The 21122-nt window shown below is 43.4% G+C and overlaps 1 protein-coding gene across 1 annotated transcript in view; it reads right to left on the bottom strand.

Annotated features, from left to right (window-relative positions):
- LOC145394523 (uncharacterized) overlaps window positions 1–21122 on the bottom strand; it is a 191345-nt gene that overhangs the window by 144810 nt on the left and 25413 nt on the right. The window contains exon 3 of the mRNA XM_080268363.1: window positions 161–231. Coding sequence (XP_080124489.1) covers window positions 161–231 — 71 coding nt within the window. The remainder of the gene's footprint in view (window positions 1–160; window positions 232–21122) is intronic.

Genomic DNA, 21122 nt, shown 5'->3' with positions numbered 1-21122 from the left:
AATCGGAGGACCCTATTTATCAACCAAGCAAAACAAGCATACCGGCAAAGAGACAGAAAGATAAACAGGCAAACGTTAAGGCATGCGGACAAACAGGCAAAAACAGACATAATGGCTCAGATCGACACATAGGCAGATAAACAAATTATGTATAACTGACCTGTTGTCTGAGGTGTAGGTGGTAAGGCCAGCTGTCAGCAGGTGAACATCCCTGGCCCTCACCCACGACACCTGCCATCACCACACACAAGGTATATGGTTATTGTTATTATTATTATGATGATGATGATGATGATGATGATGATGATGATGATGATGATGATGATGATGATGATCATCATCATCATCATCATCATCATCATCATCATCATCATCATCATCATTATTATTATTATTATTATTATTATTATTATTGTTATTATTATTATCATTATTAATCAGTTAATAATAATATTAGTTTATTGTTAATGATAATACTAGTTCAGGTCACCTATAATTTCTTGCAGTTCCTTCTCTGATTCACTGAAGAGGAAATACCTTTTGCAAATCCAAGATTGTTCAATTGCTCACCATTTATCTTAATTCCTTTGGCATCCCAATCTAAATACTGAGTCTCCTTGTCTAGCAGCTTTCTTTACTGGTATTTTTTTTGGCTGTCTTTATGGAGCTTTATCTTTATGAATATCTTCTAGTACTAATTATCTTCTTTTATACGTTGTACTCGAATTGCTCTCATCACTGCAACTGTTTCAACTGAATCAAAAGCTTTCTCATATTCAACAACTGCTATGCACAAAGGTTTCTTATATTCTGAAATTTTCTCTACCATCTGATTTAAAACCTGAATATTCCAGATCCTGCCTGTTCTCTTTGCTGGTTTGTATCTAAGGCAGGACTAATGCGATTTGTTAGGACTTTCTGTCAAGTTTGTACGCAACGGGTACAAGACTAATTGGACGGTACAGTAGTTTTTCAGGCCTCTGATGTCACCTTTTTTTATGAAGCAGAAGGGGCTCATTTTTCCAAGATTTGAGTTCAGCTCTGACTTTTACTTATTTCGTAAATAACTCTGCTAGTTCATATAAGATCAGCAGTGATACCATTACCACCTGCTGCTTCACCCTTCTTCACTGCTCTCAAAGCGTTCTCTGCCTCATCTAACGAAATGCTGGGGATGACCGTGTACACTGTTTCTCCAGCCTGAACTAACTCTTCGACTACAGTACTGTTACTATAAAGTTTTATTGACCGAGCGAGAGCAAGGACAACTTACTTCACCCGAAATTTGCTTAAGAGTGTTAAGAAATGTTTAGCTTGGGCTGTAAAAGAGTATCCCTCACCATTTGAGGAGACCTCTGTATGCTACTAGAGTACAGGGGTGTAAAAACATATCCTCACCATTTGGGGAGATCTCTACGGGCTACTATCGCCATTTTGGAAGATCTCTAACAGCACTAAGGTGTGCAATATTACCAGAGTGTGTCAAAATTCGCACCAGGCCAGCTTGGACACGTTCCTCATCTTCAGTGTGGACGTCTGTTTCATAGTATAACTATTTGGACCACTTCATTTCTGTTGTTCGATACTTCCCCACGAGAGTTTTTGGAAGAAGGCATTTGGTTTTTTTCTGTACAAAACCTCCACCTGGTTGCCTTCAGGCTTCCTCCATTCCTTAAAGTTACTTCAGGTCTGTTCATGATAAACTTTCCAATATCTTCACACTTCTTTTTTCAGTCCCACGAAGCAGGATAGTAGGCTATCACTTTTGACAAAGCACCCTATACCGTAGCTCTATAATCAGGCTGTGTGTGTGTGTGTGTGTGTGTGTGTGTGTGTGTGTGTGTGTGTGTGTGTGTGTGTGTTTGTGTGTGCTTTAACTCCTAAGCTGTCTGATAGATTTGAATGAAACATCCCAAATAAGTTTGTCGGGTTCCTGGAAAGGTCTTTCACTATATACAGTTCTCTAATCATGTTTTTTTGCACATGAATTTCAATGACACTTTTTTCAGGTCAGCTGGACTGGTTACATGATAATGTCCTTCACTACCTAAAAATTTGACCTTTATTTTATCAGGGGTCGACGCCCCTCCAGAACTATAACGGGTACAATATAAGGGAAGGAGGATATATATGACTTTGATATCTTAGTTCATGTTAAACAACGTATTCTCATCCATAAAGCGATATTTGGAGAGTGTGACCCCCCTCCCCCAATGATTTTTGTGGAGTCAGCCCCTTTCCCAAAAATAAAAACGATCAAAAATGGGGGGAAAATTTGAATGAAACTTATCAGGTGTGTTCATTTGGTTACTGGGAACAATTTTCCACCCCTGCTTTTAGGGAGGGTCAGTCCCCCTCACCTAAGTAATAATTCTAGAACTAGTGAGGGGAGGGCAGATAAAGCTTTGATAGCTTAGTACATGTTGTGCAAAAGACTCTCATCCATTATGTGATATTTGGAGGGCGTGAACCTCCAATGTTTCTTTGGGCGTCAACCCCCTCCCCCCTTAACCCCCCCCCAAAAAAAAAAGAAGATTAACAGGAACAGGGGAATAAGAGCACACGGTTTTAAACAAAACCAGCATATATATCGCAGGATTGGGGTAGTGTCCATGTAATTTGTAAATGCACAAGATGAAATTGTACGTCGATATTTGAGGAGCATGGTCGTCCCCCGACTATTCTTGTGAGGGTCCCCGTCAACGAAAAATATAAAAAAGGTCAGAAACAAAAGATATATCTGAATAAAGCTTCCCAAGTGAGTTCGTCTGGTTACTGCAAAGGTCTTCCACTCGATACAATTTTCCAGCCATAATTTTGAGAGAGGATCAGCCCAATTACCAAAGAAAAAAATCCTCAGAAAGAGTGAAAGAAGGGCAGATACAGCTTTGATATCTTAGTACACATTGTACAATGGACCGTCATCGATGATGCGATGTTTGGAGAATGTGATCCCCCAGTGATTCTTTGGATGTCACGCCAACCTCCCCAAAAAGTAGAAATAGAGGTTCGGAGTACATGGATTCAACAAAATCGACATACATTCTCAAGATTGGGTATGGTATGCAGTTTCCATGTTTTCTTTGAATGCACAGGAAAAACAGCACGTCTGCTTTACCGATAGTTTTCTTTTGTTTAGCTAGTTCAATGGGCCTTGTCTTTTCCTTGCAATCATGTTCCTTCCCTTCTTTAGAAATTCCTTTGTGCTCTTAGGGAGCCTGCTGTTGTTGCCACGTGGTTTTCTGTCTCCTAGTTCTAAAGCTGCGTCGTTTACTATTCTCGTAAAGTTTTCGTTCATATGTTCTGCGTCGGTATTTACGTCATTCATCAACTGTGAGTATTTATCTGAATTAACAAGCCAAATTCTGCTGCCTTCTTCCTCACTGCTACAAGGTTTGGCTGTCTCCTTGGTATTTGCCTATCCCTTTCTCTTTGGAGATCTAGTAATACATAGATAGTTTCCTACCTTTACTCAGTTCAGTGCAGTTATGTCTTACACTGTTCCGGCATGTGCTTTGTCAGTGAGAATGAAGACTATTTCATTATCTACTTCATTATTTGGTACCTTCCAAGTCCACCTCCTACTTTGTTTCTTTCGGGAGATTAGTGCTCATCACTTTCAGTCTGTTCTTTTCATTAAATCCCACTAGCTTGTCACGTCTAATATTCCAAATACCTATTCCAAATGCCCCACTGCAGTCACACCTACTCTTTTCTTACCAACCTTTTCATTCAAGTCTCCCATCACAATTGTTTTCTGGGTTTTGTGCTTATTCATTGGTTCCTCTACATCTTTACATAATTTTCAGCTTCCTCATCATCATAAGCTGACGTTGGTGTGTATTCTTGGATTAATACCAATTTTTTTTACCTTATGTTCAGTTTATATTACATAGATAGACAGACAGATAGATAGATAGACAGATAGATAAACAGATAGACAGATAGGTAGATAAACAGACACAGATATAGATACATAGATAGATATTCTACTGTAGGAGGCACCGCTGAACGTGAATATAAACCAAGTTCGTCTTGTTTCTCTGAGATCCAAGGACAAGAGCGATCTCCTGTACTAACGAGATACTGGCAGGCTCAGTTCACGTCAGTGACACTGGTATCCTTTGTGGTGGGGAGCAGTGGCGTCAAAGTCTAAAGGTAACATAGTCCAGTCACCCAAACACCGAAGTGATAATTTGCGAGTCACGGTGGGGCAATCACGTTCATAGTATGGGGTATAGTATACACAAATTTGTGTGTTGTGCGTCACATCAACATACAAGTTTTTACTACGCTGTGGTTAAAATCTAGGTTCAGACTTTGGTGAAGTATTAAAATGAATCACAAGCGTAACACAGCTGCATGGTTACCGGGCAGCTTTGGTCAATCAGTCGACAGCAAAACTAAACTATCTGATATGGAATAATTTAATTTTTATCATGGTGGATTATTTCGAACTAAAAAAAAAAAAAAAAGACATCGGCACGTTTTCCAGATACTAAATTTATCATTAAATACGTGAGGTCGATGCCACTGTATCCAGAGTCAATCTGGTGCAGTGGTTGTGAACCTGTGGTGTAGGTGATAGGAGAGGTTGACGCTAGCCTGGTTTTATATATATATATGTGTGTGTGTGTGTGTGTGTGTGTGTGTGTGTGTGTGTGTGTATCATTGCTTATTTATTTATTTAATCATTCATGGAAGATGGAACCAAAAGCCAGAAACCCGAAAGATTGTTTTCTCCAAGAAAAAAAAAAGACAAAATTGAGCAAAATTCAAGATCTGTTCATTTCGAGATGCCTGAACACACTTCGTTTGAAAGACTGGAGGTCATACGCAGTAGGAAATACGGACAAAAATGACAGTTTCAGAGTTGACCTGTTGTAAACATGAACGACTGAGTGTAACGCTTGCTCTTGCATTAGATAGCTGGACACAAAAGGGATGAGTGTTTGTTGCTGGACAAGTGCTAAGCGCCAGCTATAGTGGTGAAGGGATGCAAGCAGACAGTTCAAAGGAGCAGTGACCACTAAAGTAGCGACAGAAACGAGATAAAGATGCAACAGTGCAGCCAAAAGGCAGAGGTTGAAGGGAACCAGTAAAAGTAGAGTTAATGAAATGAAAAGTCTTTGGCTCAACCTTGTTGAGTAAAGCTGTATGTGGGGAGCCTCCCCACACGTGAGAGTTCTACTCTCTACATGGGCGAATAAAACCCGTGTATATAGTCAGCAACTGTGAGTGGGTAAAGACGGCACAGAGTCGGCTCGCCACACTTATTCTCTTAGAATCAGATTTTACAAGAGAGGCAATGTGCTCTTTCCAAGATAAATCCTGAGAGAATGAAACCCCAAGTATGTTTAAAGATGATGCAGGATTGAGTTGGTATTTTGCGAAAGATTTTGTCGGGTTGATTGATGTAAGAATTGGGTTACTGAAGAACTGAAAACAAGAAGATCACTTTTACCCAAATCAGAGATGTGAGCCAAGTCAGACATTAGGTGTGCCATAGCCTCATCCCTTGTTTGTTGAAATAAATGCTTAGATGGATGTTGCGGGAAGCGACTGGAAAGGTGAAAAGTCGAGTCATCGGTATATGAGTAGATAGGATTATATGTACAGCTTAGAAGGTCATTAATGAATAGGAGGGAGAGAGTTGGTGATAGGGCAGAACCCTGAGGAACACCACTAAAGATAGCTCTAGGAGAAGAATGGTGGCCATCTGGAACAACAGCTATAGAATGACCAGAAAGGAGACTAGAGATGAAGGCACAAATGGAGGATGACCAGAAGTCTAAAAGGTAGGTGAGAAGATCGCCAGTGGAGCATCCCTGGCTGAACCCATACCGACAATTGAAAAGAAGGAAAGGTGCTTTAAAAATTTTTGTTAGGAATAAAAAAAAAAAAAAAGGAAATACAGGATGTTATAGCAATTGGACAATAGTTAGAGGACTAGGAATGGTCACCCGTCTTTGAGACAGGCTGAACAAGAGCAAACTTCCAGCAAGAAGCAAAGGCACAATTTGGCAGAGAAAGGGAAAAGATTTTACCTAGACAGGCTGCAAGTACAGAAGCACAGTTCTTGAGGACAACAAGAGGGGACCCATCAGGCCTATATGCCTTGTTACCATTGAAGTCAATAATGGCAGAAAGTAAATGAGTGGAAATTTTTATGTCAGCCATGACGAAGTCTGTGGGGGAAAGTGACGGATTAACAGGATTGGAACTGTCTAAGGTGGAATTGGAAGAAAAAGTCTGAGTTAGGAGTTTTGCATTATCAGTAGAAGGAAAGCTACAGAGTCATCAGAGTGGAAAAGAGGAGGAAAGGATGATGAGATAAAGTTGTTAGAAAAGTTGTTGGCAACGCGCCAGAAGGAGTCTGACGAAATTGAGTTGGAGAACTTGGAGCATTTAGTACAAATGTAATTATGTTTAGCAGAGCGAAGAACAGACTTAGCATGATTCCAGACAGAAATATAAAAGAGATGAGATTCAGGGGTGGGTTTGCTCCAGTACCTGGTACTTTTGTAGGCCTTCTCCTTGTTGTGGACAGCATTAGAACAAACGTGAGTACTCGTAAGCCAAGTTTTTTTTTACCTTAGTCACAGGATAACTGAAAGGAATCTATGCTTCCATGTCAGAGAATAACCTCCGTAATGAGCAAGGCACACTCAGATGGCTCTCGGTCATGAAGGCAATAATCATTCAAGGGAAAATCAAAGAAGTACTGTCTGAGGGCCTCCCAGTCAGCAGCTCCAAAGTGTCACAGCCGTCACTTCTTGGGAGGGTCCACAGGCCTTACTGGAGCGATAGTACAGGTTGAAGTGATAAGTTTGTGGATGGAGGAGGCCAACAGAGAGAAAAGATTAACAGCATATGCAGACTTGGAAAGAAGAGGTCAAATATGCTGGAACTTTCTCCAAGGCGGTCCTGAATATGGGTAGGGTGCTGTACAAGCTGCTCTAGGTCAGTAAGGATTGAAAAGATGTAGACTTGTTCACCGGGTGGATCAGTGAAAGGAGAGGAGAGTCAAAAGTGGTGGTGAACATTGAAATCACCTAGAATGGAGATTTCGGAGAAAGGAGATTTTGATAGGATGCGTTCCATCTTAGAAGGATGATAGTCGAAGAATTTTTAATAGTCAGTAGAATCAGGAGATATGTAAACAACACAGATATATTTAGTCAGAGAATGACAGTAAAGCCAAAACCAGTGAGTAGAAAATTCAGAAGATTCAAGCTCAGGAACACGAGAACAAGATATGCTGCTGCACACATATTCACAACAGCCACCCTTGGCTTTGAAATGAGTATAAAGTAGGATGATACAGAGAAGGGTCTGTTATCAGTCGTCTCAGAGGGTTGAATCTCTGTGAGGAAGAGAAGGTGAGTTTTAGAGGAAGAGCGGTGGTGTTCAACAAAGAGAATGTTAGAGGAAAGTCCGCAAATGTGGCAGAAATGAAGAGGAAGTGAGACACGCAGTGGGTCCAGACATCTCGCTTGGTCGTCACCGGGAGAAGGGTGAATAAGGGGCAATTTTTATAGTCCCCATCCATAGGAGCTCCGAGGCTTGGTGTTGAGATGCCATTTGTAATAAAATATTTATTAGGAAATATAATGTGTAATGTGCATGTAGTTTGTTGTTGACAGTTAAAGGAACTTGTACTGGAGAGCAAGCTGGCCTACTCTCTGTTGTTGAAACACCGAAAAACTTCAGCAAAGGGGGATGGTCAGAAGCTAGTCCCGAGGGCTGATGAAACGGGGGTTCCAGCTCTTCCTCTCATCAGCTTTCCATCCACCTTGGGAGTACCGCCCTGTTCGACTGGTGCTACAGTCTGTGTGTGTGTGTGTGTGTGTGTGTGTGTGTGTGTGTGTGTGTGTGTGTGTGTGTCAGCCATAACTGGGAAAAGGATTTCGATGACACTTTGGGGGATGGTTGTAGCCGTGTCCTATAGATTGGCCATAATCAGTTTCACGTCGAGTGAGATTTTAAGAAAACGGGTATTTTGGTTCTTAATTGTCCCCAGTGGTGTTCCATATCGTGTCCGCGGAAAAATACACCGGGGCATTTGCGAGGAATTTCATGAACCTCTGCACACACACACACACACACACACACAGGAGAGAGAGAGAGAGAGGGGAGGGGGAAGGGAGAGAGGAAGAGAGAGAGAGAGAGGGAAGGAGGGAACGGGCTCCACATTTACAGTCCGATATCTATTTATATCACTGATAATACGAACAGTTGATTTTATTCAGCAGAAAATAGTGGTAGCTGTGGTGGTGGTGGTAGCTGTGGTGAGGGTGGTTGTGGTAGTTGTGGTGGTGGTGATAGCAGCTGTGATGAGGGTAGTGGTGGCAACTGTGATGAGGGTGGTGTTGGTAGCTGTGATGAGGGTGGTGTTGGTAGCTGTGTTGAGGGTGGTGTTGGTAGCTGTGATGAGGGTGGTGGTGGCAGCTGTGATGAGGGTGGTGGTGGTAGCTGTGATGAGGGTGATGGTGGTAGCTGTGATGAGGGTGGTGTTCGTAGCTGCAATGAGGGTGGTGGTGGCAGCCGTGTTGAGGGTGGTGGTGGTAGGTGTGATGAGGATGGAGTTCGTAGCTGTGATGAGGGTGGTGGTGGCAGCTGTGATGAGGGTGGTGTTGGTAGCTGTGATGAGGGTGGTGGTGGCAGCTGTGATGAGGGTGGTGTTGGTAGCTGTGATGAGGGTGGTGTTGGTAGCTGTGATGAGGGTGGTGTTGGTAGCTGTGATGAGGGTGGTGGTGGCAGCTGTGATGAGGGTGGTGGTGGTAGCTGTGATGAGGGTGATGGTGGTAGCTGTGATGAGGATGGTGTTCGTAGCTGCGATGCGGGTGGTGGTGGCAGCTGTGTTGAGGGTGGTGGTGGTAGCTGTGATGAGGATGGAGTTCGTAGCTGCGATGAGGGTGGCGGTGGCAGCTGTGTTGAGGGTGGTGTTGGTAGCTGTGATGAGGGTGGTGGTGGTAGCTGTGATGAGGGTGGTGTTGGTAGCTGTGATGAGGGTGGTGTTGGTAGCTGTGATGAGGGTGGTGTTGGTAGCTGTGATGAGGGTGGTGGTGGTAGCTGTGATGAGGGTGGTGGTGGTAGCTGTGATGAGGGTGGTGTTGGTAGCTGTGATAAGGGTGGTGTTGGTAGCTGTGACGAGGGGGGTGTTGGTAGCTGTGATAAGGGTGGTGTTGGTAACTGAGATGTTGGTCGTGGTGGTAGATGTGATGGTGTTGGCAGCTGTGGCGGTGGTGTTGGTAGCTGTAATGTTAGTGGTGGTGGTAGTTGTGGTGGTGGTGGTAGCTGTGGTGGTGGTGGTGGTGGTGGTAACTGTGATGTTGGTGGTGGTGGTGATGGTAACTGTGATGTTGGTGGTGGTGGTAGTTGGGGTGGTGTTGGTAGCTATGATGATGATGGTGATGGTGGTAGCAGTGGTGATCGTGGTACCTGAGATGACGATGGTGATGTTGGGGATAGTGATGTTGGTGGTGTTTGTGGTAGCTGTTGTGATGGTGGCTGTGGTGATAGCTGTTAAGAAACGGCTGTCATCTGGGCGAGTGCTGTGCGAGGCGGTTTATGTATATATATATATATATATATATATATATATATATATATATATATATATATATATATATATATATATATATATATATATATATATATATATATATATATATATATATATATATATATATATATATATATATATATATATATATATATATATATATATATATATATATATATATGTATATATATATATATATATATATATATATATGTATATATATATATATATATATATATATATATATATATATATATATATTTATATATATATATATATATATATATATATATATATATATATATATATACATATATATATATATATATATATATATATATATATATATATATATATATATATATATATATATTTATATATTGTCATCTTCAGTTTTGTCATCTTCAGTATTAATAAAGGGGGACAGACACAGCACAGGTCCCACTCACTGCACAGTCCCAGGTCCAGGCAATGGATCTGGGACCCCTAGCCCACCAGCTTACCAGTGGCTGTGGTAGTGGCCTCGGGGCACCCTGCCAGGACAGCTGCAGGGACACCCTCCAAGCGCGTCTTGGCATAGCAACTATCCTGCCATTATACACCCACTGATAGGGCAGCCTCCTGGGGCGCTACTCCCAGGTTCGGGCCCCTCTCTATTGGGCGGCAGCGGCAGCCTGGGAACCGCAATGCCCTGTACCCTCTAGCACAGGCCCAAGCCCCATCTCGCCCTGGACCCATGATCTATGCTGGCAGAACCCCTGCCACGCCTTCCCCCAGAAGTCCGCCACTAGGTAGCGGGGGCAAAGTTTTCTGGCCGCATGCCCTTGCTGGCGCCAACCCCTGTAACGTAGTGGGATACGTTGTGTGAAATGTAAAGTGCATGTGGTGTAGTGCATAGATAGTTAGAGGAAATGTTTGGGAGAGTATGCTGGTCTACTCTCCATGTTACTGTCACACTGAAAAGGTCAGCAAAGGGGGATGGTTAGATAGCTAGTGAAACAGGAGCTCCAGCTCTCCCTATCACCAGCATTCCCATTCCCCTCGGGAGTACTACCCTGTTCGGCCCATGCTACGGCCTCCTCCTGTAAAAAGGAGATGGAGTAGTAGGTATGAACTTCTAGCCCCTGGTGTAGAGACCCAGGCCGTTCCACTCTCTCTCTCTCTCTCTCTATATATATATATATATATATATATATATATATATATATATATATATATATATTCAAATTTTCTCCAACACATCCTTGTTGCCTGTGGCCCTCGAAAGTGTATTATAAAATAATGTAATGAAATAACATTATAAATAACACAAAATGAATATGAAAAGCAATAATTTTCTCTAACTCTGGGGAAAGAATGCAAATTTCGAAGGCAGCACACAATACTTACAGTATAGTGCACTACCGGCAAACTTTTGTGCACGACATTGTACACACAGATACTTAGCAATTCATTTCAAATCATACTCAAGATGCTCTGCAGCTTAAACTCCTCAGTAACTCTCCCTCCCTCTCGCACAGACTCATCCTACATGTATATGTGCACATATTCCGTCATTATAATTAGAGAATAAAATTGTCTCTTAATGTTGCCATAATTTGTTCCATTTGTGGTTTGCTTACTGTTGCTCAATTAGCAAAAGTTCTTATCCTTTATTCACGTGTTAGCGCATAGTTTACTTTATGTTATTAGTGGCATTAAAGAGGTTCAACTGCAGCATTGTCAACACTTCATAATTTGAGAACATTTTAGTCCTTTCACTATGATGCAGTCTTTCCTCATGTTATGGCTGCTGCTACCACACTATTTTATTTAACCCACCCCGTACTGACCAGGTTATAACCACACCCACCCCAAATTCCGACAATTTTTTATTTTTTTTTTGGCTCAAAAATCCGCTTATGGTGAGAAACAATGGAAAATCACAAGAAAGTGCTCACCTGAGGTTAGAAATGGTCTAGACAGGTGACCCTCTGAACACCAGATACTGTGTTCTCTGTAGCAGTGCTGCTACTGTCGCATTTTCTATGGTAGGGGTAACTATCGGAAACCAGTCAAAATACGTAGATATTAATTAATTTGAAACAAATTTACATGCACTACAAGAATATATTAGTTTTCACACAAAAATATAGGCGATATAGGCATTGTTTCATTCACGAACACATGAAAATTGCCGAATTCTTGCACAATTGACTCACTATGGCTGTTGTTTCAACTTACATTCTATTTTTCAACTTACATTATACTTTTCCACTAACATTACATCAGTTTCCACCTTTAAAACTTATCACATAATTACAGGCCTTACTCTTATAATGAGCATCATATTATTGCATATTTACGGGCCTTCCTATTATAGTGAGCCTACTATTATCTCAAGCACGCACAGTATAAGCAATGTACTAAAATGTACTTAGGTGTGGAAGAGGAAGGTGTCCCGAGTATACGTACCAAAAATCACGCCCAAATTTTGAAAAATGTGCAAATGACGGACCTTGCAATAGCAAAACGTGCATCATACGTCGTCGGGACTGAGCATGAAACAAAGTTGCGAATTGCATCGTACGTCATGGATATGGGGTGGATTAACTCTGAATGGATACCTAACAGCATACTGAAGGGATTAATGAATGCAATATGTAATCCCTCCTGTTTGAAAATCCTCTTCAAAGTCAAATCTTGATTCATAAAGTGATGGGAGGAATAACAAAACTCTTATCAGGTTGAGTGATGGGAGTTTGGTAATGATAAAAAGCAGGATCTGGGATGGAGGAGTTGGTAAGCGAATCTTTGTGTTTACAGGTTGTACATGTGAGTGTTTATTTGGTGCTATGGGTGTACTGAGTTTCCAGATATGTTAATCATTGAGGTGTCTACAGTATATTCTGGAAGCATGTTCCAATCCTGGACAATGTGTGATAGATTTTGATGAGGAAATAACGAATTTCGCCAATAAAATGCTCACCAAGGCTCGGAAATGAGTTTTATTGAGTCTTGCATACTGGTGTACAGGTATAGCCGCTTGCTCACGCTCACCACGTACGTGAGAGAAATCCGTTTTCTATGTTAGGTATACTCAGGTATTTATGCTGGGAAGGTATGGCAATGTTCAGTACACTTTTCTGATTACTTATTACTTCAGCATCTATCACAATTTGCGTGTCTTTCTCACTGTGAATGCATTATCTTACACTTACTTGAAGATAGGTACAACCTGACTTCATTATGTACAGTGCTGGCACGTAATTACAAAAAGGTATTTACAACTTAACCTCACTATATAGTCTTTACACTTTCAAGAAAATATTTACAACTTACACTTTCATGAAAATATTTACAAAATGCCTTCACTATGTACAGTACAGCACTGGGTGAGGCACACAGGCTGAGTGAGGCAGAGTGAGCGTGAGGGGGGGAGTGAGTGAGTGTATGGTCTTGACAGCCTGGGGGATGGTAGAGGAACAGTTACCTTACATGCCTGCCAATTTTTACCCGCGAATCTTGAAAAATGCTGTCACAGTGAAGTTTTTTATTTTAAACCATTTTAAAACGGCACTGGCTGTGGAATTATGTCAGAGTGTTTTAAAACGGCACTGGCACGTGGCGGGTTAAAAAGAATCTGTATTCCTGTTGTCTATCTGTCTGTCTGTATATCTATACATCTACATCTGTCTATCTATCTATCTATCTATCTATCTATATATATACCTAGGCTGCTTCCCCCAGAGAAAAGGAGGTAGCCAAGACAGGACGGCACACTCCCAATTGACTCATCCATACATACAATTCATTTGCATTATAACCTCCAGGGGAGAAGGGGCAGATCCTCACCACACCACACCACATGAGGGTCAACTACGCAGTGCAATCAGCGACATCTGCAGCAGGGCTGGACAGCAGAGCTGGTTTACCCCTGCTACATCATAATGGACCCATCCCCTTACCCACACCTGACCTGATCAGCTAATCAGACCAAATGCAGGAGAATATCCTCTCAGGGCTGCATCATTATTTATTCATTAGCAATTTCTCTCCAGTCATTCCTACTCTTCCTTGCTTAACAGACATCCCTCTTGCATTCAAAGCTCTCTTCACACTGTTCATCCATCCTATTCGTGGTCTTCCTATCAACCTTTCACATCTCACATCCGATCCAGTTATCTTTTTCACAAATCACTCATCATCCATTCTTTTCATATGCCCAAACCATCGCAACATCCTCTGCTCAACTCGATCAGCCATCTCTCGCACAACTCCAGTTCTTCGCACTTCATCATTTCTCACTCGATCCATACGTGTTAGTCCACGTACTCCTCAGACACATCATCTCCATTACATTCAAACTTTTCCTTTCTGGTACACCCATATTCCATGTTTCACCCCATATAATGCAGTCGGTACCACAACACCCTCATACAGTCTTCTCTTTACATCCACTCTAAGCGAACGACATCTAAACACTTTTTTCATTCCTTCCAGCACCTTTCCTACTTCATTCGTTCTCAACTTCACTTCTGCATCTCTTCTTTCCCCCCTGTGGCTGGGGGGACATAATCTGGCCGCACTCTGGGGAGGTACTACCACTCTGCAGCCAGGTTGTGTTAGGAAGAATTCTGCCACCGTATTCCCTACATGTCGTAAAAGGCGACTAAAATGGGCGGGGTGAGGGAACTGGGGACCCCTCCTCTGTTTTTTAAGTTCCTATAATGAGACAGGGAATATACATATATATATATATCTATATATATATATATATATATATATATATATATATATATGTAAGGGCCAAGAAAAAACGGCCTAATAATTATTGTAATAATTATTGTAATATTTGTATGTTATCCCCGACTGTTATATTCGCCCTAATTTGGTAAGATTCAATGCGTTTCATTTGTAAGTCTTTACAGTCAGTAATTCGATTTTTAAAATCTCAATATTAAGTAATTGAAGCTTCATAAACCTTTATTTTGGTCTCGTCTCGTTATCTTTTAAGTTCCTGTTCTGTTTCATTTGTTTACTTACTGTTTCATTTGCTTCATTAACTTTGATTTATGTATCTCACGAGAATTTTCGAACTGACTGAAGGCTATATAAGGGCGTCTGTGACCCATTAAATAACCAGTAGGGAGCTGCTGGCAGCTTTGCGGCGCAGGGCGGACACTGCTCCAGGCCTTGATGGGCTGACATACTCCATCCTGTCACACGCGGGAGATTGTGGTATGGAGCGGCTTCTTGGTCTGCTCAACCTCTCGTGGTCTGAAGGGCGTCTCCCGAGTTTGTGGAAGGCTGCTGTTATTCACCCTATCCCGAAGCCAAATGCTCCCGGTGCCATGCGCCCCATTTCCCTCCTTAGCTGTATTGCCAAGACGGCTGAGCGAGTTGTGCGGGCGCGTCTTGCATGGAGACTGGGTCCGCTTCACCCAAGGATCTTTGCTTATCATCCTGGCAGGAGTGCTTCTCACTGCCTTGCATCGTTCCTTGGGGAGCTTCGGGGTGGTGTGGGGATGGCGGTGTTCCTCGACCTCGAGAAGGCCTTCGAGCTGGCAAGCCCTGCGGTCATCTTGCAGGCTCTGGCGGCTCGGGGGGTGGGCGGTAAGCTTTTGTCATGGGTTAGTGACTTCTTTTGTGGTCGCTCAGCAGGAGTCCGATTTCAGGGGCGTCTCTCCCCCTTTTATGACTACCAGAATGGTACTCCTCAGGGGAGTGTGTTGAGCCCTCTCCTTTTTAACGTTCTGGTGGAGGGGCTCCTTGATGTAGACTTCGGTCGTGGGGTCACCCTCTTATCTTATGCCGATGATCTGGCCCTGATTTTTACCAGGAGGGACTGCTTTGCCCAGGCGAACGAGGCTCTGGCCAAGTTGTATGGCAAATGCTCAGAACTTGGCCTCAAAATCAACTTTGCCAAGTCAAAGTGTTTGCCTTTTGGCCTCCTTCCCCCACATTTTCCACTCGTGCTGGGGGGTCACCAGCTGTCCTTCGTGGCCGTCCACAAGTATCTTGGGGTGTGGTTCGATAGTAACCTCACCTTTGCAAGCCATGTCCGCTATTTGCGTGAGCGAGCGTCCACGCGTCTCTCTGCCCTTCGCTCCCTCTCCAAGAAGAGTTTGGGGGCCTCCTATATGGTACTCAGAACTTTTTACACACACGCTATTAGGTCGCTGGTAGATTACAGTGCCATATGCTTGACTGGTCTTGCCCCGCGGGTTTCTCAGTCTCTTGAGGTCGTGCAGAATGACGCTTTGCGGGTCATTCTGCATGCGCCTCCTTGGACCCGGCTGGTCAATCTGAGGTTGGAGAGCAGTTTCCCATCTTTGAGGGTAGAATTATGCTCCGTGCTGCAGCAACTACTCTGCAGCTGGTACACCGCAGACCCACTCTCCCTGTCTCTGCTCTCCTCCTGAGGCTCTTGTCACGCCCTCCTGACCCGGCCCCTCGGCGAGACTGGGCTCGAGCAACGGTTGCTATGTTGCATGACATGGGGCTGCTGACTCCATCTGCCAGGTCCCTGATGCACCCTTTGCTGGGTTTGAGTATCCGCCCCCATGGGAGCCTCCCCCATTCCAGTTGATTTGTCCAGCACGTGCCAAGCCCCGTGGCACCATCCCTGCCCTCCTCCGTCAGGATGGTCTCCGCCGGGTTGCGGCTCTGGGATCTCCGGGATCGGCTGTGTACTACACCGATGGTTCTGTGGCGGCTGATGGTGCTGCAGGGGCGGCCTTCATTTTTGGGGACACGGTGGAGTCTTGGCGGCTTTCACAGGGGGCCTCTGTGTTCCAGGCAGAGCTGGCGGCTATACTGGGGGCTTTGCGGCATGCACACCACCATCAATATCGCCGTGTGGTCGTCCATTCGGACTCGCTCTCTGCCATCATGGGTCTTCGCTCCTTCTCCCTCAAGGATAATGTCTTTTTGCTGTCGGCAATTTACACCTTCGCCTCTCTCCTGGTCTGCAGGGGTGCATCTGTTGTCCTGCACTGGCTCCCGGGGCATGTTGGCATCCACGGGAACGAGTTGGCGGATGAGGCTGCACGCTCTGCGTGTTCCCTTCCTGCTGTCACGTTCCCATTCGGCAGAGGCCGGGCTCAGATTGTCAAGTCTTTCGCTGCTACAATCTGGCAGTTGTCATTGGAAGAGCATAGGCTAGTGGTATCAGAGGGCTCCCGTTCTGCCACGTGGTATGCCGCTGCTACATCATACTCCCAGCTGCAGCCCCCCCCAGGTCTGCCAAATTTTTTGCTTGTGAGGCTCAGGCGCTTGCGGCTTGGCTTTTTATGTTATAAGCAGATCACTGGGGTGGAACCTGACTCGTGTGAACATTGCTTAGAGAGGGAGACGGAGCCCCTCCTTCATTATATGCTAAGGTGTCCTGTCACTGACATCTTCCGCTCGCATTTGGGAGGTGCTTTTGTGCCATCTGGGGATGATGTCCGTGATGCCTCTGCCATTGTTGCCCGTTTGCCGATGGAACTTCTGCTGCGGGTGGTCAGTCGCCACCCCCCTCCTCGCTAATATGAGCAGCGCATGCTAGCGCACCTGTAACGGGCTCACTTATTTGCCCGTGTCCCAGTCTGATCTGGGACGAATATCACAACAACAACAACCCATTAAATTCACTCTACCATCAAACAGCAGATCGACGGGACTAAGGATCCTACACCTACCGAGGGCCGGGTCGGTGAGGCATCCATTCTACCCACCATGCGAGAGTTCACCCAGGTCGTCCCTGTGCTGCCATGTAGCGGTGTTGAATGGCAGGCATACCACTTCTCTACTGTTCCCGGAGTTATCTGCTACCATACGCAGTATCCTCACCTCTGCCTAGCTTCAGGGGGAGTTTAATCGCTACTTGTTTGTTTTTTCATAAACTTATTAATGGGACTTGTTAGACCTGGGGGAAAGTCTCGAGAGGGTTTAAATATTGATAATGTTTGGTATTTCAGTATCTTTAATTAATTTGTAAATAAATGTATGGTTTTACTTCGGAGTTTTCTTTGGTGTTTCATGTGTGAATAATGTGAGATATTCTGTTTTCTACCTTGTGGATTTGGAACCTTCTTACAAGTGGCGACCCTGCCAGGATTCTCACACTTATGCACACTTGGAGGCCATAGGGAGCTTGGACTTGACTATTCATTTATTTATGTTTAAGGTCCGGTAAACAGATCAGGCCTGTCACTGTCCTTGGGGCCCGGAAGTGACAAACCACCCCCTCTCTTTCATCAGGGTACTTGGTTATAGCTGCCCTTTTGTCTTGATGGGGGTAATGTAGGGTCATTTGATTAATCTTTTTTCTTTTGTCAGGGTAACTGGCCACAGCTGCCCTTTGTCTTGGTAATGTTAATGTAGAGTAGTTTGGTTATTATGTACCATGGATCCTAATATAGAAATTTTTAAGGCAGAAGCAGAACAAATAGGTCTCACTGGTGATGATGTAGCAAAGTATATAATTAATGCTCAAAATAATGCCAGAGAAGAACGGGCTAGAGAAAGGGAGGCTAAACGAGAGAAGGAACAGAGAGAACATGAGTTACAACTAGCTAAGATAAATGCAAGCTCAGGTCAGCCCATTGATAATCATGACTATGCTGGAAGGCCCAACTTGCCAGTGTATCGTGAAGGTGAAGATATTGGGTCGTACTTAATCAGATTCGAGAGAATTGCCAAATTATTGAATATTAATGAGCAGACATATGCTGCTAGATTGGGTAGTGTATTGACTGGCAAATGTGTTGACATTTATACTAGTCTGTCAGATGAGATAACTAGTGATTATGAATTGTTAAAGAAGGCACTGCTAAGAGGCTTCCACAAGACACCAGATGGGTATAGGCAGGATTTTAGAGCAGCCCGCCTTAAGGAAGGTGAAACTTATGAACTTTTTTCCATAAAAATAGGACGTCTTTTTGACCAGTGGCTAGAAGCGTGTGATGTGAAGAAAGACTTTGAATCACTGAGATCTCATATTATTCTAGATCAACTAATATCTTCAGTGTCACCAGAGCTACGGATGTATTTAAAGGAGAGTGATGTGAAAGATTTGGAAAAGGCAGTCCGAATGGCTGATAGTTGGACTTCTGCCCATCGTGCCTACCCGAGATCTTCTCTTGTGAAGGGTAAGCCGAAGAAACTTGGTTACAAACAATCGCCTTCTGCTGAAGAGACTAACCAAAGCAATGTTAAGCCTGCACAGACTCATCGTGGTAAAGGTGATTTTAGTAATGTGACATGTCACGGTTGTGGTGACAAGGGCCATATTCGTCCTAACTGTCCCAAGAATCCTCTAAGATTTAAAAGTAATGCCTCTCCTCTCAACCAACAAGTACAGATGGGGTTTTGCTTTGGTGACCTCGATAATTATTCCCAGTACATGTTCTGTGGTACAGTTAACGGAGCCTGGGTGTCTACTATTCTTAGAGACACTGGTTGTACTGGTATCATAGTGTCTGAGGAAGTCCTTCCTGATGTTGATGTAGCACACTGTGAGAAGGTACGAGTAGCTGATTATCTGGGTAGAGTTGACACTTTCCCTAAGGTAAAGTGTTATTTACGTTGCCCCTGTTATGAAGGGTGGACAGAAGTAATTAGAGCTCCTATTAAATTTTGCAGTGTTTTAATAGGTAATGTCCCTGGAGTAAAGCAGACTGAGCTTGATAATCCATCTACTAATGTATCAACTGGAAACATTGTTCCTGTTCCATGTTCACCTAAATTAACTTCTCATGAAACTACCATTGCTATACAGAGTGAACTGACCCAATCTCCCACAGCTTCAGTTGATACCACTGAGTGTGTGCAAGCTGTTCAAACTCGATCTTCTAAAACTAGGAAACTCCATCCCCTGGTAACTCCCTCTATTGAGCCCTAAAAAGTTACTCCTAGTGAATTTGCAAATCTTCAACAAAATTGTTCTAGTTTAGTCACTGTCAGGATGAAGAGTATGTCAGGTGAGACAGAGGAAACCAAAGATGGGAACGTGTTCAGGTATGAGAATATTGATGGACTTTTGTACAGGAGATGTATTAAGGCAAAGAAACCAGACAGAGAGGGAAAACTTTCTCTAGTTGTTCCCCTTGACTGTCGGAAATCTGTCCTTTCAACAGCTCATGAAAGTCTTCTTGCCGGTCATCTTTCACATAGAAAGACTGAGACCCGTATCAAAGAACAGTTTCACTGGCCAGGTCTCACCTCGGACATAAGGGATTATTGCCGATCATGTGACAAGTGCCAACGTTTTTCCCCTAAGGGTCGTGTGAAACCAGTACCTCTCCAACCTATGCCTATCGTGACTGAGCCATTTTCCAGGGTAGCCATAGATTTAGTGGGACCTTTAAATCCCCCATCCTCTGAAGGACATCGATATATCCTTACCTTGATAGACTTTGCCACCGGGTTTCCTGAAGCCATGCCCCTGAAAGATATCTCTTCTATTGCAGTGTCAGAAGCTTTAATTTCCATATTTTCCAGAGTAGGCATTCCCAAGGAAATACTTTCTGATAATGGCAAACAGTTCAAATCTGATTTAATGAAGGAATTACATAGATTGTTAGGAGTAAAACCCCTTTTCACTACTCCTTATCACCCTAGTGGAAATGGTAGAATAGAGAGATTTCACTCCACATTGAAAGCTTCCCTTAGAAAAGTGTGTGAGGACAAACCTAAAGAGTGGCACCGGTATCTTCCCCCCTTGATGTTTGCCATGAGAGAAATGCCCAGTGATCGCACAGGGTTCTCTGCCTTTGAACTCCTGTATGGTAGACAGGTAAGAGGTCCTTTGTCAGTACTTAGAGATCTTTGGGAGGATAAATCTGTACAGAGTGGTGATAGACCACTATATCAGTAAGTGCTTGAGCTTCGGGATAAATTAGAAGATTGTGCCAAGATTGCTGCTCAGAATGCTGATATCAGTGCCAAGAATTACAAGTCTTACTTCGACGTAAAAACTCAAGATAGGAAATTCAAACCTGGAGATGAAGTCCTTGTCTTGCTCCCTGATGAACAGCGTAAATTATTAATGTCTTGGAAAGGACCTTACAGAGTTTTAGATTGTAAGAATAAGGTTAATTACCTAATAGATGAACAGGGTAAGCCAAAGTTGTACCATGCAAATCTCTTAAAGAAGTACCATCGTAGGTCGCAGGTTTCCATGGCATATGTACTAGATGAGGAAACCGGATTAACTTTTGATGATCAGCCTTTAGTTTCTCAGTTATGTACAAAGGCAGAGGTAAATATGGATTCTGAGCTGGACTTGCCTACCTTTCCAGATCTTGGTACACCATCAAATATTTTAGATTTAAACATAAATGAGCAACTGACTCCAGACCAGAAAGAGGATGTTAAGAATATCATTGAAGAGTTTGGTGATGTTTTTTCTGACAAACCAGGGTATACCACTACTTTATCACATGATATTTCTCTCTGTACTACTGAACGACTAAAACCCAAATTGTATCCCATTCCTGTACACCTCCAGCCTCAGTTCAGGGAGGAAGTAGAAAACCTCCTAGACCAAGGGATTATCAGACCCTCTCAGTCATCCCATTCATCACCT

This window comes from Coenobita brevimanus, chromosome 27 (genome assembly GCF_032717465.1).
Source record: "Coenobita brevimanus isolate Jiangsu-jjx chromosome 27, ASM3271746v2, whole genome shotgun sequence".
NCBI classification, from domain to species: Eukaryota; Metazoa; Arthropoda; class Malacostraca; order Decapoda; family Coenobitidae; genus Coenobita; species Coenobita brevimanus.
Note: the sequence above shows the minus strand (reverse complement) of the source record. Positions and strands in the feature narration are given on the sequence as shown.